The sequence below is a fragment of the Balaenoptera acutorostrata genome, chromosome 19, assembly GCF_949987535.1.
Source record: "Balaenoptera acutorostrata chromosome 19, mBalAcu1.1, whole genome shotgun sequence".
Classification (NCBI taxonomy): domain Eukaryota; kingdom Metazoa; phylum Chordata; class Mammalia; order Artiodactyla; family Balaenopteridae; genus Balaenoptera; species Balaenoptera acutorostrata.
In genome coordinates this window covers 49,745,347-49,760,946 of record NC_080082.1, presented here as the reverse complement: position 1 = coordinate 49,760,946, position 15,600 = coordinate 49,745,347, and the positions used below count along the sequence as shown (strand labels likewise).

The window sequence follows — 15,600 nt, the reverse complement described above, 5'->3', positions numbered from 1 at the left end:
TGGATATTTCTTGAACCAAGTGAAGTTTGAAAGATTGGGAATTCCCTGGTGGTCCAGTGGTTAGGACTCTGCACTTCCACTTGCAGGAGGCACGGGGTTCAATCCCTGGTCAGGGAACTAAGATCCCACATGCCACACAGCATGGCCAAAATAAATTAATTAATTACTTTAAAAAAAAAAAAAAAGGAAAAGAAAAAAGATTGAAGCTGCAGAGTACAGCATGAATGTGAGGCACGGCGGTCAAACCGACACAGGCTCATGGAACACTGAGATCTGAGGCCCCCCCACCGCGACCCGCAGGGTACAGGGGGGGATGTCAGTGAGTGAAGCCAGCCAGGTGTGGGACAACAGGAAATGGTGGGCAGTGCGGCAGATCAGGAGCCAGGCCCCTTCAGAAGAAGCAGCCACCATCTCTTTCAGTGAGATGTCGCAGTGTGTAAGCGCAAGCCCGGGGCTGTCAGTCGCTCCACCTGTGGCAGGAGCAGGAATGAGGGTCGTGATGTGAAATCACCCAGCAGTCAAATATGACCTACTGTGGACCAGAGCCAGCCCAGAGCTTCCAGCTCGGAGTGGAAGCAACTTAAGGGCGGCTGGCCTGGGCTCAGCGCTAGGATCCCTGAGGACCCAGCGAAGGGCAAGGAGGGGGGGGGGGGGGTTGGCAGGGTCCCCAGGGACGGGTCCGAAATCATCAGGATCTAGACGGGTGTTTGGCTTCAGGGCATTTATTTCATGTCCCTCCGGACAGGCCCTGGGGCCAGGTATGGGGACAAGAGACCAGGCAGGGGTAGCAATAAATAACACGGACAGACGGGCTCCCCTCCAGACAGATGAGGTTAAAGGAGGTTATAGGGGAGCCACCATGCGGAGCTGGGGCGCTGGCAGGGTGGGGGCAGCTGGGAAGGAGGGGGAGGCCAGGCCCCCAGGACCTCACTGTCACCTGCCCCGTCCCTTCCCTGCCCCAGCCCCTGCTACTTTGGGGAGGGAGCCCACAGCCAGTGGGGGCCAGTGAGGGTCCTGAAGGGCTGGTGGCCATCCGGGCTGCCCCCGGCTCCCTCACTTGACGCGGATTTCAGCATACTCGGCTAGCTCCTCCGTCAGGGTGTAGCTGTCCTTGGTGGGTCGCTTCCCCAGGTCCGAGTGAGAATAGCTCAGGTCCAGCTCTGGGGGTTCCCCCCGAAGGCCCAGCAGCCTCCTCTCAGATCCCAGGCGCCTCTCACTCTATGAAGGGAACCAACCCATTAGAAGGTCCTGTTCCACCCTTGCCAGATGCAAAGGCTGGAGTCGCTTGCACCCGCCAGAGCTGAGTCCTGTGTGAGCCTCCTTCCTTAAGGACCGCCAGCCCAGCCAGCCCACGGTCCCCGGTCCCCCTCTGGAGCTCTGGCCTGTGCCGATCCCCCCTACGCAAAATCACCTCCTCGCTGCCAAGCCTGAAAGCCGTCCACAAATTCAACGTCTCCAGGAAGCCTTCTTCAACATAGGAATTTGGGGGGGCACCCAATTCAGTCCATAACATGCTTTTAGATTAAAGCCACCTGGTCGGGTGCCCACCTTCCCCAATTTTTGTAAATGCCTGACTCAGTATGTTTGGGTCTGGTGTGGTCCTCCTCCTCAACCTGGGAGATCCTGCAGGTGCAACTTCGGCTTCCCTGTCACGCTTTCCATCCCTGCCCCCCACCTTTGGACACACACACACACACACACACACACAGGACAATGGCCACAGACACACAGAAGCGAGCAGCAATGGGACAGAATAGACAAGGCCAGGAGTGCTGGGCAGAGCCAGACTGAAGTGGGGACCAACCTGGACGCCTGATGGGACGCACACACATGCACGCCAACCCCAGGGCCCAACAAGGGCCCAGAGGTGGGCACACTGAGGCCCCCGGAACCTACCTCCTGGGGTGCTCATTCCAGGGTAGAGAGCTCTCTGGACTATTGGAGAAGGAAATGCAGTCATAGACGCAGGCGGGGTGGATGAGGGCTTCTCTTGGGCCCCGAGCTCCACAGCCCCCCGCCAGGCCTCAGCCTGAGTGCCCCCTCTCAGCCCAGGGCCAAGCCAGCCCTCCACACGTCTCCTCCTTCCCTTCTGCGGGGCCAGCTCCCCCTCTGCCCCTGGGCCTCCCAGGTGCCCCCCAGGCCCTCGGGGTCCCTGGCACACAGGATCTCCAGCTAGCCTGGCGTCATAGGGTTCTGGCCTCACCTCATATTTCTCCGGCACCCCAGAGATGCGGAAGTCACTGCTGAACAGGACGGGGGGGTCGTCCCCCGCTGAGAAGCTGGGGCTCTCTGTCACGTTCTTTCTGCAGGGCAAGACATGTCAGCTCCAGTGGGACCTCCAGGTCCCCCCACTCCCCTCTCTATCTGCAACCCCATCTACCTAAGGAGTTTGGCCCAAGGGACCCCAGCGCTGCTCCCGCCCGCCTCTCTAAGATGGGCAGCCAGCCCCTTTGGTGAGCACCTCTTCCTGTTCACCACTGCCCACCCCGCCTCTGCTTCACAGCTGAGGAGGAGCCGCCTGGGCCCTGGTCTCTGCCACTTTCAGGACCCCAGCCTGGCTCCTCTGGGCTCTCCTCATTCGCTCTGGGGCTATCCGCACCCCCTTGCCGCCAGGATGTGGAGCGGGAGATTAATTCATTGTCAGGAGAGCTGATATGTGTGCACCACAAGGAAGAAAAACAACAGCAGCACACTGGTGGCACGTGGATGTGGCTTGGGACTGGGGAGCGTTTTGTTGTGTTGTGTTTTGTTTTTTTAAGGTTTCTTTGATGTGGACCATTTTTAAAGTCTTTTCATTGAATTTGTTATAATATTGCTTCTGTTCTACGTCTTGGTTTTTTGGCCACGAGGCATGTGGGATCCCAGCTCCCTGACCGGGGATCGAACCCACACCCCCTGCCCTGGAAGGTGAAGTCTCAACCACTGGACCACCAGGGAAGTCCCTGGGGAGCGTTTTTGATACCACAGATATGTGTAATCGTTGGGGCTTCTGGAACCAACTGTGACTGATATTCTGGCTGCGAGCCAGGGGTACCGGCTCTCCCCATCACACCGGAGTGGCAGGAGGCCACAGCACAGGATGTGGGGCACAGGTATTGACTGGTGAGAAGTGCTCGGCCCAGGCACTGGCATGCGTGACCCGACCCCGGCGGCTCATGTTAGCCAGGGCCCTCTCTCCTCCACCCAGCTGAACATGCTCAGAGTAGAATCCGCCCTCCCTTGCCTACCCCTAGCCTCCAACTGATCTGCCCCTGCCCTGCCCTTGGAGGCCACCCCGCCCCTCCCCAGCTCAGCCCGGAAGGCCACTCACTTTCTGCGCGTCTGGGTGATGTAGCAGACGATGGCAATTAGGATGGCAAAAGCAACCACCGCTCCCACGGGCCCGATCTTGGCCCACATCAGGCGATCTGAGGAAAGAGAAGACCCAGGCGCCCTCAGGGCTGCCGGTGGGAGTGAGGACACCTGGGTTCTTAGGAGACAGGCTGGGGCAGGGGTGAGCGGGGAAAATATTTACACCGCTGGCATATCCTTGCACTGACTGGCTAGCCTGAAGGCCTTCGTTGCTGGAGGGGCCAGTAAAGTACAGGCAAGCTCCGGGCAGCCTCTCCTAACTGGCTGGAAAGGGCATCTTTACCACCCGATCGACTGCGCAGCCTGACCCACGCGCAGCGGCTGGTGATCAGCCTTGGGGAGGGGAGCTTGGATCCAAGAGGGGTCCTGTCTGTCCCTTGACTCCCAGCCCCAGGCCACACCACTCACGGGTTCCCTGGAAGGGCAGCTCCAGGCTCTTGGTGCCATAGAGGTTGTGGGAGGAGCAGATGACCCGGGGCGGGGCCTGGGCCTGGCCCCGCAGCGTGAGGATACTGGTGAGCAGGAGGCCGCTGCGCTCCGAGTACACGAACTCGCGCTCCGTCTCGTTCACGGTCACGTTACGCGAGGGCAGCTCGAAGGCCACGGACGGCTCTGGGTTGGCTTTTACCACGCACAGGCACTGCACCGTGTCACGGGCCGCCGCACAGTGGGACTCCAGGAGGATCACGGGGGCAACTGCAGGGGCAAGACCGAGACCCCGCGGGCTAGAGACGGGGCCTCGGGGGCTCCTTGGCTGCCGCAGAGATGAGCTGCCTGCTCCCCTCTGCACTCTCTTCTACGTCCTCTCTAACTCTGCTCACCTTGTGAAACATAAATCAGGTCACGGTGCTGCCTGCTCAAAGCCCCTCTCCAATTGCTCCCCGTGTCACTTAGAATAAAACCCCAATTCTTTGCCTTTGCCTGCAAGGCCCTGCAGGACTTAGCCACGCTCTAGTCTCCTGCTGTCACCCTGGCTCATTCCCTTCCAGCCACGCCAGCCTCCTTGCTTGTTTTTCATACTTGTGGAGCTTTTTCCCACAGCCAGGGCGGGGATGGGGGGGTGGGTCTTGCGTTTCTCCCTCCGCGGGGAATACTTCCCTGACACCTGCCAAACTCACGCCCTCACTCCAGGCAGCTTCTGCACAGACCATGTCTATTTCTCTGACCACCCCATGTAAGTTGCACCTCGCTTCACTAACCATTCATTCCCTCGAGTTTTCTCCCCAGCACTTATCCCTACCCGGGTTATACACTGATGTGGCTGGTCTTGTATTTCCATCGAGACAGGCTCTTGCTCAGTCTCCACTCTGTCCCCCACACTTAGAACATGACTTTCCTTTCTTTTTTTCTTTTTTTTTTTTTTTTTTTTGCCATACCACACGACATGCAGGATCTTAGTCCCCTGACCAGGGATCAAACCCAAGTCCCCTGCAGTGGAAGCGCGGAGTCTTAACCACTGGACCGCCAGGGAAGTCCCTAGAATGTCCCTTTCACCCGGCAGGAGCTCTGGGAAGACTCGCTGGATGAGCTACTGCGTTCAGCCAGCTCCCCTTCCAGGCCATCCTACAGATGCCCCTACTCACTCCCCGGAGCCCCCAGCACCCTGACCCTCCCTCCCTCGCAGGATTCCCCGCGGTACCAGGTACCACCCTCCACCCAAGATCATTTTGTTGAGCTTTGCTTTGCTGCCATTTAAATTACAAAAACGATACTGGTATTTTTTTTCCTTTCATTTTCCAAAATATGAAATTATAATAGAACATTGAATGTTGCTTTTTAAACTATGTTCTCTTTCCCTCATGGAGAGGCTGGCACTCCCCTCTGCTTGCTCTAGACTGACCTCTGGTTCTCAGCCCTGAGCTAAACCCACTTCCACATGGGCAAAAGATCCTTGGCCCACCTACCCCACTTATTTTCAATTTCCAGTAAAAAAGAATATGCAGGTAACAGCGACGGAGCAGGGAGTCACATGACCCGTGTATTTGCAATAGGGATTATTCCAGTTGGAACCTTAATGTGTACATATCTCTACGTCTAGTAAATTAACAGTTAAATATTCCAAATTCTGTTGAGGCAGACGTGCACTATGCTTGCTGTAGTATTAACAAATTAACACACCACAGAGTAAATTAGTAATGACAAACCTGAACGGACAGTGATTAATTTTTAAAAAATCCTTTCATTCAAGACAGCACCACTGGTGCTGTTGTGACAGTGTTGCAGGAACGCTGACACCCTGTTGCATGTGCTCAGCATCTCTGCAGCATTGCCGGCAGCCTCGCGACCTATGAAACCCTGATTGACACTAGATAAACCCCAGGTCCCACAAAGGATGGGGAGTTTGGGGTGGGATGGCTTTGGCTTGAATCTCAGCTCTGCCATCTACTGGCTGGTGGCCCCGATCAGGCCACTCAGCTTCCTGGGCCTCCGAGATGGACTTCTCATGTGTGCAAAGAGGGGTAATGGTCCTTGACTTGCGAGGGGCTACGGGACTCTGTTCTGAAGTGGGCACATGAGTGTGTTGAAAAGAAAGCTTAGGGACTTCTCTGGTGGTGCAGTGGTTAAGAATCTGCCTTCCAATGCAGGGGACATGGGATCGATCCCTGGTCTGGGAAGGTCCCACGTGCCACGGAGCAACTAAGCTCGTGCGCCACAACTACTGAGCCTGCGCTCTAGAGCCCACGAGCCACAACTACTGAAGTCCGTGCGCCTAGAGCCCACGCTCTGCAACAAGAGAAGCCACCGCAATGAGAAGCCTGCACACCGCAACGAAGAGTAGCCCCGCTCGCCGCAACTAGAGAAAGCCCGTGCAGCAACGAAGACCCTATGCAGCGGGGAAGAAAAGAAAAAGAAAGCTTAACATCCCACCCAGGGATCGAACCATTCCAGCAGAGGAAGCAAGTGAGCAAAGCCTTGGCAGCAGGAAGGCAGGCGGATACCCAGCCAGGAGTTCAAAGGAAAGATGAGTGGGAAGCTCAGAGGATGTCTAAGACTTACGGGGCACATGGGACATGTCGGGCACTATGGGCGCTGACCATAATTTCCTTAGTGTAAGATACTGTCATACCCGTTTTTCAGAGAAGAGAATCGGGGCTCAGCAAAGGTGAAGTCACTCGTCTGGGATCACACAGCACATCTCCATCACAAGACGGAGACAGAGCTGGGATTCGCACCCAGGTCGATTTAGCTCTGTCGGGTGCTGGACACCAGTAACATTTCCGTTTCCTCCTATTAAACGTGGGAAGGGCAGTCCCTGCCCCCAGTCGCGTTGTTGTGAGAATGAAATAGGTCAGTATGCGCAAAGGGCTGAAACCAGTCTTCTAGTCATCACAAGGTCTCCGTGAGGTGAATGCCCTGCAGGTCCCACGCTGTGCTGGGACCCAACCACCCGCCCCCACCCCGTCCAGCTCAGGAGCACCCACCATTGTCGGCAAGCACGGAAGCCCCGGTGCTAGGGGACGCAGACTTCGGGGACAGAGAGGGGCCTGAAGCCGGACACCCAGAGGGCAAGCACAGCGACACAGGCCTTGGAGCCCAGTGACCGGCTCAGCAAGGGTGGGATGGGAGGCACAGCTCCTCCTCCCCTCCAGCAGATCGAAGGCCTTGAGTACCTTGGGTACCAAGGACTGCAGGGGAGATGAAGCAGCCAGAGGTTTAAGAACTGGGTAGACAGGAGTCCAGAAGAATCCTGGCACTGGCCAGCCTTCCAGCTGCATGGCCTTGGGGAATTCTGACCTTCAGTTTCTCCTCAAAGGGGATGACGATAACACGTAGCTGCTTCAAGGGCTCAGCAAAAAAACACGTGCAGGGGATGCAATCCTGGCCCAGAGTAGGCCCTTAATGATCGTTTGCTGCCACCACTCTTATTATACAGGAGGGTCTGTGACTGAAAACGTTCGTGAGCTGGAGGTGTGTGTATGATCAGAGGTTTCCGTCAGATTCTCAGGGGGTTCTCTGACTCTACACCTAAGAATCCCTGGCTTGGGATATAGGTTTAATGGGGAAAAGCGTGAGGCGGAAGGGTGGGCATGTATGGAGAAGGCGGGGTGCCCGCACGACCCGTATGCATGCTCACGTTGGATGCTGCGAGCGAGCAGAGACTGGGAAGGAAGGTGCCCAAAGAGAAAAGGTTAGCAGGGCAGTGGTGGCCATCACCTTGCCCTGGAAGATGGCACTCCAGGAATAATCTGTCTCTACTGACTACGGCCACATGCCATATTGAGTATACGGACTGTGCTCAAAACCTTCTGGCAAGCTTGTGTGGCAGGGACCATTGTAGGTGGAATAATTTGGAGGCAAGTGCCAGAGGCCAGGCTGGAGCTGGGGAGGAAGCAGGGGGAATGGAACTGCGAAGGTGACATTCCAGAGGGAGTTGCTGGAGGAGGGGGAGTGGAAACTGCGACTTGGGAGCTATGACCCGAGTGACGGGCCAGGGTGGGGGTGGGGTGTTGGCGGGTGATGTCCATAGAAGGTTGGGAAGGGCTCTGGTTGGCAGTGGAACAATGGGCTTCATTCCCAAGACAGTTAGCTTTTTATATGCATCCGTCTCATCTCTCTGGCTGTACTATTATCTGTTAATACACTTGGTGTCCTCTTGGTCCTATCCCCCACCTCCCACTGAGCCACACAGCCCGTGCACATAACAACGGCTTGATCAATGTATTCTGATGTCATAACGTAGGATGAGGTCCATGGGCAGTACAGAAGAGTGGAACCAGACCACTGTATTTGAATCTCAGTTCTGCCGTTTTCTGGCTTGACTCTGGGCAAGTGACATAACCTCTCAGGGCCTCAGTTTCCTTCTCTGGAAACTGGAGACAGTAAGAGAACCTCCCTCATTGGATGTAACAAAAACGAAAGAGTGGGTCCCTGTACAGAGCTTTCAACAGTGCCTGGTGCCTAGTGATGCTCCACAAGGGTTAGAGGTCGTGGTTATTCTTTTAGTTAACGCAAAGGGGCTGTGGCCACAGGATTCAGAAATCTCCTTGGTCAAAAGCCCACACCAGGATGTGGGGCTACCGTATTCTCAGGTGGGACTTTTATTCTCTTGCTATGGATTCCGCTTCCCTCCCTTCCTCATCCTCATCTGCTGGAGCAAAGCTGACCCCTGGTTGGGATGCGTGGGTACCTCCCGGTAACCTGGGTGTCCCCCATTGAGCCGTCTACCACAGGGGTGGGTGGGCAGGAATCAAGCCCAGCTGCCCCCCATTGAGCCATCCACCGCAGGGGTGGGTGGGCAGGAATCAAGCCCGGCTGCCCTCAGCAGGGGCAGCGGATGCAGGGGAGTACTCACACTCCACGGATAGGTTGAAGGCGGTGGCCCTCTGACCGTACTGGTTCTCGGCCACGCACCAGTACTCTCCATCATCCTCAGGCATGACGGCAGGGAGCTCCAGCTGCAGCTCGCTCTCATAGATGACCGTGGCCAGAATCTGCTTCTCCTTGAAGATGGTAAGAATAGGATCCGGGTTGCTCTGTGTGGAGCACAAGATGGAGACTGTCTCCCCCTCCACGGCCACCACTGTCCCGTTCACCGTCGGCTTCCAGGGTGCATCTGGGGGGCAGGACAGGGGGCCGATGGTCAGAAGCTCCCACCCCCAAATGTGACCCCCGACACCTCAATCAGGGCACACCAGCTCAGGATGGCTCAGGTAACCCCAGGCCTGGCTGTGTCGTTTACAAAGACAGGGTCTCTGCAGCTATAGTGCTTGTGTTTGAATCCCGGCTCTACCCCTTCCCAGCTGTGTGTGGACCCATGTCTAAACCCCTCTGGGCCCCATTTTTCTTATCTGGAAAATGGGCTTAATAATATTCCCAACCTCATAGGGGTCACTGAGAACCAACTGTGACAAGCACTGTTTTAGCCTGAACAAGGGAGATGAAGATCCCTGCCCACATGGACAGATGCTATATAAGGAAATCAAACATATAGTTGGCAAGATGGGGATAAGTGCTTTGCAGAAAAATAAAGGTGGGATGGGAAATCGGGGTAGTTACAGTTTTAACTAGGGTGGTGAGAGAGGGCTCCAGTGAGACTAGGAGGTGAGTAGGAGCCAGCTGTGCGGAGGCCCCAGGGAAAGAGTATTTGTGGGAGGCACTCAGAAACTGCTGAGTAAATGTTGGCCGGTGCTGTCATTTTTATTATCCCCAGCCCTGGGCACTTTGCCTCAATAAATATTTGTGAATGAATGAATGAATGAATGACCTCTCCTTGGTTCCTAGTTAAAGAGTCCTATCTGATGGGCCCCCTCTCCCTGGGGCCCCATAATGTTCAGGGGCTGGGTGAGGCCTGGGTTCTCCTCAGCCCTCCCATCAGAACTGCAATGGGGCTCATTTTAAAATGCAGATTCCCGGGGCCAGGCCCAGCTCTACCCGCAGGAAACTGAATGTTAACAGGCTTTCCTGGGTGGCAGGGATTGCCTCTGTCTCTTCCCATCTTGTCCTAGCGAGGAGAGTGGTGCAGAGTAGGTGCTCACCAGATACTCGTGGGAAAAATGAAGGAACTCCTTAACCTGCAACTTCCTCTCCATCTCCATCTCAACCGCGGGCATGGTCCAGACCGCCCCCCACTGGGCCCCCAGCTCCGCCCCGGGCGGGGGCGGCGACTCACACATGACGCTGAGCCCCACGGTGCGGTTGTCCTGGCCATAAGCGTTCTCGGCCAGGCAGGCGTAGACGCCGTCCTCCGCGGGCGTCACCTCGTCCAGCTCCAGGGACAGGCTCTCGGTCACCGCCTCCCGGAGCACCGTGCCGTCCCGCATCCAGGTCAGCAGCGGCGGCGGGTTGCTGTCGGCCCCACAGAGCAGGCTGACGTGGGAGCCCTCGATGGCCTCCACCGAGGAGTTCATCTCCACAATCACCGGGGGGTCTGCGGCGCCGGAGACACAGGACGTCAGCGGCACGTGCCGCAGACCCCGCCCCCGGCCCGCCCCCCGGCCCGCACCCAGGCTCACACTTGACGTCCAGGCTGGCGTAGCCCTCGAACTGCAGGGTGGTGTTGGGGAAGGAGGCCTGGCAGCCCAGCCGGTAGCCGTTGGCCTCCCTGGTGGGCACGAAGTGCAGCAGCGACACCTGCACCCAGGTGCCCTCGTCCTCGCGGAGCCGCCCCAGCACAGCCGGCTCCCCGAGCCCCTCGTGGCCCAGCCAGCTCAGCTCTGGGTGCAGCTCGGGGCAGTTGTCAGGCACCGTGCAGCTGACCTCCACTTCTGTGCCTGCCACCACCTCTGGGGGGACCATGATGTTGGGGGTGTCTAAGTGAGACGGGGAGATGGAGGGTGAAGGAAGCAGCATCGGACCCCCACACCGTCCAACTCCAGTCCTGGTACCCGGTCCCCTCCCCATTCTTGGATGCAGAATTCCCTACAACCTTTTCTCCTCCTGGGTACCCTTCACCCAGAAGCCCTCCGCAGATCCAACCGCAGATGTAATAATAACGGAAACAACAATATAGTGGTCTGAGTACTTTACTGTGTGTAACTTGCCAGTCCTTCCAGCCATGCTGAAGGTAGAAAGCGGGTAATGTTATTTTGCTCATTTTGCAGATGAGGAAACTGAGGCCACAGCTAGCATTGGGTAAAACTGAGCTTCAATCCCTGTCACTCTGGCTTCATCATCTGTGCTCTGGACACTACATTATATTCCTCAAGAAACCTCTCTCCTTCCCATGTTTGCTTTGGTTTACCTTCCACGTGTGTGTGTGTGTGTGTGTGTGTGTGTGTGTGTGGTGTGTCCTGGAGCTGTCTGGCTGTGCCTGGCGGCGGAAGGGGGGGCTCTCTTTCTGTATCAGGGCTGTAATCTGGCTCCTCATATAGGCTCAGAGCTGATGGCAAACCTGAATCTGAGGGTTCCATGCCTCTCAGGGCCTCTCAGAAGTGAGGCAGAAGACCCTACTCTAATTGCCAAAACTGGCCCAGAGCTGCACTTTATTTGACCTAAATTTAGGGTATTTTTTTAAAAAATATCTGAATCAGCAGCTGATGTTGAAAAAACATAGAAAAATACACAGTTCCCTTTGAAAAATTCGGGAATTCCCTGGTGTTTCAGTGGTTAGGACTCTGCGCTTCCACTGCAGGGGGCACGGGTTCGGTCCCTGGTCAGGGAACTAGGATCCCGCATGCCGTGTAGCACAGCCAAAAACAAAACAAAACAAACAAACGAACAAACGGAAAACTCAGAATGCTTGACAGCAATGACCCTGCATTGTCACCCAGCACCATTTAGATAGAGCTGGGCGCCATGTGCCAGGCACTGTTTTGCCCACTTGACAACTATTCCCTCATTGAACTTTGAGTGCTGTTCTTATCCCCATTTTACAGAAGAGGAAAACAAGGCCCAGAGAAGTTAAGTAACTTGCCCTCAGTAGCCCAGCTAACATAGGAATCCAGAGGCCTGACCCCAACCCCTGGGCTCCCTGCCTTTACCCCAGGTGTTTCTGGAAGAGTAAGAGCACTGCTTTCCTCTGAGAGCCCTGCTTTGCCCGTTTTGGTCATCTGCCTGGTCCGTGTGGGCAGGGGGGTTTGCACCCCTCCCCCCAGCCAAACCAACAAGTCCCTGGTCCTGCCAGCTAGACCTCCCTGGGAAGGTGCCAGGAGGACTTCCTGCTCCCCCTGCCCCACGGCATCTGCACAGCCCCTGGGAACTCACTGATGATGTCCAGGACGCTGTGCTCGGAGAAGGTGTACTGGTTGTAGCCCCCCAGGTCCCCGCGGAAGTAGTACTTGCCACCCAGCTCGGGGCTGAGGTTGCTGAGCAAGAGGGTGCAGTTGCGCAGGCCCAGGTCCCCCAGGAGGCGGCTGCGGCCCTGGAAGCTCTCGTGGACGACTTGGGTGCGTGACTTGAAGACCACTGGCGGGTAGTTTTTCGGGTAGGGGCTATTGAAGTACCAGACGCCGTGCACAACGGCCGGCCGCAGCTCGTCGGGGAAGTCGAAGCGGCAGGGGATGGAGACACACGTGCCCTCGAAGGCCGAGATGGACGAGGGCATCCAGGCCCCCCAGTGACCCCCGCGAGAGGCTGTGGGCAAGCAGGACCGCTGAGGCTGAGGGACATGTCCTGCCCGGATGCCCCCAACCCCCCCGCTCCCATCACCTTCCACTGCCCTGCGGGGGGAGGGGCAGGGTCCAGAGACCCACAGAAGCAACCCCAGCCTGCTCAGGGGCCAAGACCCCAGGAGCCCCAGACCCCCAGGCATTACCTGAAATCATGATCCAAAACAGGGGCAGCGCCGTGAGGAATATCATTTTGTACAGCAAGTGAGCAACAGCTGGATAGAGGAGAAGAGAGGAGAGGGTTAAAGGCCAGGGGAAGTGAAAAGGGTGCTTCTAGTAAGGCTTTAGGAAGCAGCCTGTTCAGATGTTAGCCACTGCTGCTATTATTATTTATAATCACAAACACATCTATGAGCATCAACCATGAACCACCCCCAGTACTTTACTCTACAGATTCATTTGATCTCTTTGAGGTAGGTGCAATTATTATCCTCACTTTGTAGCCGAGGTCCAGAGAGGTTGAGTAACTTGCCCGAGACCACACAGCAGGTAAGTGGCAGAGCTAGGATTCAAGCCCTGTCCGCCTGTCCAGGTCTGCAGATTTCACCACCAAACTGTCCTGACTCTATGTGGTAAGGGACGTGCTAATAATTATCTTCATCACCATCCTGCCCTTGGGGATCTCCAAAAACTAAGGAAAGAGCCAAGTTTGGACCAGCAGCAGGAAGCAGGGGAAGCCAGGAGGAAGGGGAATTTGGAACCCTCCCCCTCACCTCCGTCTCCCTGAGTTGGGAATGTCTTCTGGTCCCACTTGGAGCTGTCAGCCGGCCAACCTGGAACAAGAGTCAGACAGGTGCAAGGAGGTGGGGGCCTGAGGGTCCCCTGCCCACCCCCCCGCCCCGCTTTCAGAATCTACTGTGAGTAGATCCTGTAGGCTGCCCACATGGTCTCTGTTGCCCATGGATGCTTGGGACCCTCCCACACAGCCTCAAAGCTACTCTGTGGTCACCTCCAGAGGCAAGCTGCAATGGAGGAGAACTCTCGGGAAGAAAAGGGGAGCAGCAGAGCTTTGGGGTGGGGGGAGGCGGGGCGAGTGAACGCGGTGAGGGAGCACATGTCCCACGGCTGAGGGCTGGGGGTGGGAGGCAGGGACCCAGCCCCATCAATGACTGGGTTTCACAGCATCAGCATTCCCAACATGCCGCGTGAATTCCTGCCGCCCTCTCCCACCCTACAGACGGCTCCTGGTGTCCCCACCCTCCAGAAGCGAGAGCCTGGTACAAAAGAGCCCTGTTCCCTCAGGGTTAGGGTGCCTCATCCTGGGGGGCTTCTGGGGTAGGTGGGGGTGAAGGAAGAGCTGGGCGAGCCTGGCTGGGCTCTGCGTGGAGACAGGAAGGACCAGGGATTGGGGTTAGTCACTCCCTGGCACCCAGCTCCTCTGTGGGTCGCCTCAGGGTTGGACCCAGTGTTTCCAAGTGGCTGCTTTTGCTGGCCTTTGACACTCTCTTCCCACGGACAGACGCATGCAGTCAGACGCATGCAAATGCTGGCATGAAACGTGACAGATCTGGACCCAGCCAGAAGGAGCAGGCTCGCACAATAACACCGATCAGGGCTCCGCACACACCGACGGGCACCGAGACCCCCGTGCAGCAGACACACACACACACCTGCATCCTCCTGCCCACCACACACCTGGACGGGCATAGGCATGGCAATCGGGCACACACACGGACCTGCCTGCGTGCCATGCTCGCAAAGACACTCGGACCGGCTATGGACAGACCCACTCAGACACATGCTGATGGACACGCGGCAGATGCCACCTTTGCACCTGCGACAGGAACGTACAGGAGGTAGAGACAGGTGAGGGCCACAGGGCCTGGGCAGACGTGTGAAACAAGTGTGTAGACCATGCATTCTGAGTGGGGGTGAAAATTGGTTCTTGGGGTGGGGTCCAGAAAAGTCTTAGTTATTACAGTGGTTTGTGGCTCTCTCAAGGGCCACGGTACATAAACATATACAGTCTATCCATAATATTAAGATTTCATGGGGGGAGTTGGATTAGGAAAAACAGGTCTAAAAGCTTTCCTTAGTGGGGTGTAAATAAAGGTGGAGAAACACTGATGTGGATTAAGACTCACTAAGAGAGGTGCACGCACGTGTGCACACGTGCCCCCGTCGTGTGCTCAGGTGCTGGAACTTGCTCACTCACAGCCCCCTGTGCCCACACCCTCCCAGATGGCAGGATGCAGACGTCTGATCCCCTGGGCATCCTTCCACTCTTCACCTGTCCCTGGATGACTGCCACCCCATCTGCCACAAACTTAGGAGCCCCAGGGCAGAACCTCCACCAGAGGGGTGCTGAGGAGGACGCTTCATTCTTTCTCTCTGTGGTTTCTCCCCGAGGCCCCGTCACTATCCCTGCCACGGTCCCAGCCCACGCCCAGAGCAATCCTAAGCAGCACCCTCCCCCACCCTAAATTAGTGGCAGTTCCCAGCCACCATCCACGGCCCAGACCGCTTCGCATTGCACATGCCCTGGGCAACCCTGCCGCATGCTCTCAGCCCCGGTCCTCTGTTCTCCTCCCTGTCCCCCGGCCCTCTCGGCTGCAGCACTCACCTGATGCTCTTGCTTCTGCACTCTCTGCTCTGCAGGCCCCGCTCGCAGTCCCCTGGCCTCCCAGGGTCTAGGCCCCCACTTACCAGCCCCTCCCCTCCCCCTGGGTGCCAGGGGCCGCCTGCCTCCAAGGCCCAGCTCCTCCCTGCCCCCGGGGGAGGGGGGCACAAAGGGCCCTTGTCACCACTGCTTGAACTGGGCAGCCTGATGCCTGGGTTCTACGAGCTCCTTCCTGGAGGGGCCGGGGGCGGCTGCCTTACTCATTCCCCCCTCCATCACTGCGTACCCTGGTTGTGGGTCCCTGGGAGGGTGCTCTAAGATCTCTGGAGTCTCAGGCTGAGAAGCAGAAGGCATTGTCCTCAGCGTCTAGGGGATCTTGGTGGCAGTGTTAGGGATAACCCCGGGCCTGGGAGGCCACAGAGGCCGGTGTGGCCAGGAGGAGGAGGCAGGACATCTCACTCTCAGCTCCAGTCACGTCCACCCTCTCTAGAGGGTGTCGCGTTTGGTGCCCACATCCTGGTCTATTGTCTTCCAGCCACTTCTTGCCATCGGAAACAACCTTATGTGTTGACTGTCTCCTCCCATGATAACATGACCTCCAGCAGGACAGGGCTTGGGCTGCTTACGCCCAGTCTATCCTGC

The 15,600-nt window shown here is 57.0% G+C and overlaps 1 protein-coding gene across 2 annotated transcripts; it reads right to left on the bottom strand.

Moving 5' to 3' along the window:
* Window positions 1-734: 734 nt before the first annotated feature.
* MAG (myelin associated glycoprotein) lies at window positions 735-15,049 on the bottom strand. Of its 2 annotated transcripts, none has more exons than XM_057533312.1 (11): window positions 14,962-15,049; window positions 13,112-13,171; window positions 12,545-12,613; window positions 11,995-12,363; window positions 10,305-10,601; window positions 9,962-10,219; window positions 8,645-8,905; window positions 3,760-4,047; window positions 3,311-3,407; window positions 2,204-2,303; window positions 735-1,218 (listed from the first exon to the last, which is right to left on the bottom strand). In XM_057533312.1, exons 3-11 carry the CDS (start codon window positions 12,588-12,590, stop codon window positions 1,054-1,056), a joined length of 1,881 nt encoding a protein of 626 aa, XP_057389295.1. In that variant the 5' UTR covers window positions 12,591-12,613; window positions 13,112-13,171; window positions 14,962-15,049; the 3' UTR covers window positions 735-1,053. The 2 variants fall into 2 exon arrangements, with proteins under 2 accessions (XP_057389295.1, XP_057389296.1); XM_057533313.1 differs by having other exon boundaries at window positions 10,305-10,574.
* Window positions 15,050-15,600: the final 551 nt, after the last annotated feature.

Excerpts from the sequence above, each read along its gene's own strand:
- MAG (XM_057533312.1), bottom strand. The coding sequence starts at position 12,590 with ATGATATTCCTCACGGCGCTGCCCCTGTTTTGGATCATGATTTCAG. Across the intron at positions 10,220-10,304 it reads CGCCAGCCTGGACGTCAAGT|ACCCCCCGGTGATTGTGGAG; the intron begins GTGAGCCTGGGT and ends CCGGCGCCGCAG. Across the intron at positions 8,906-9,961 it reads CGTGGGGCTCAGCGTCATGT|ATGCACCCTGGAAGCCGACG; the intron begins GTGAGTCGCCGC and ends CCTGCCCCCCAG.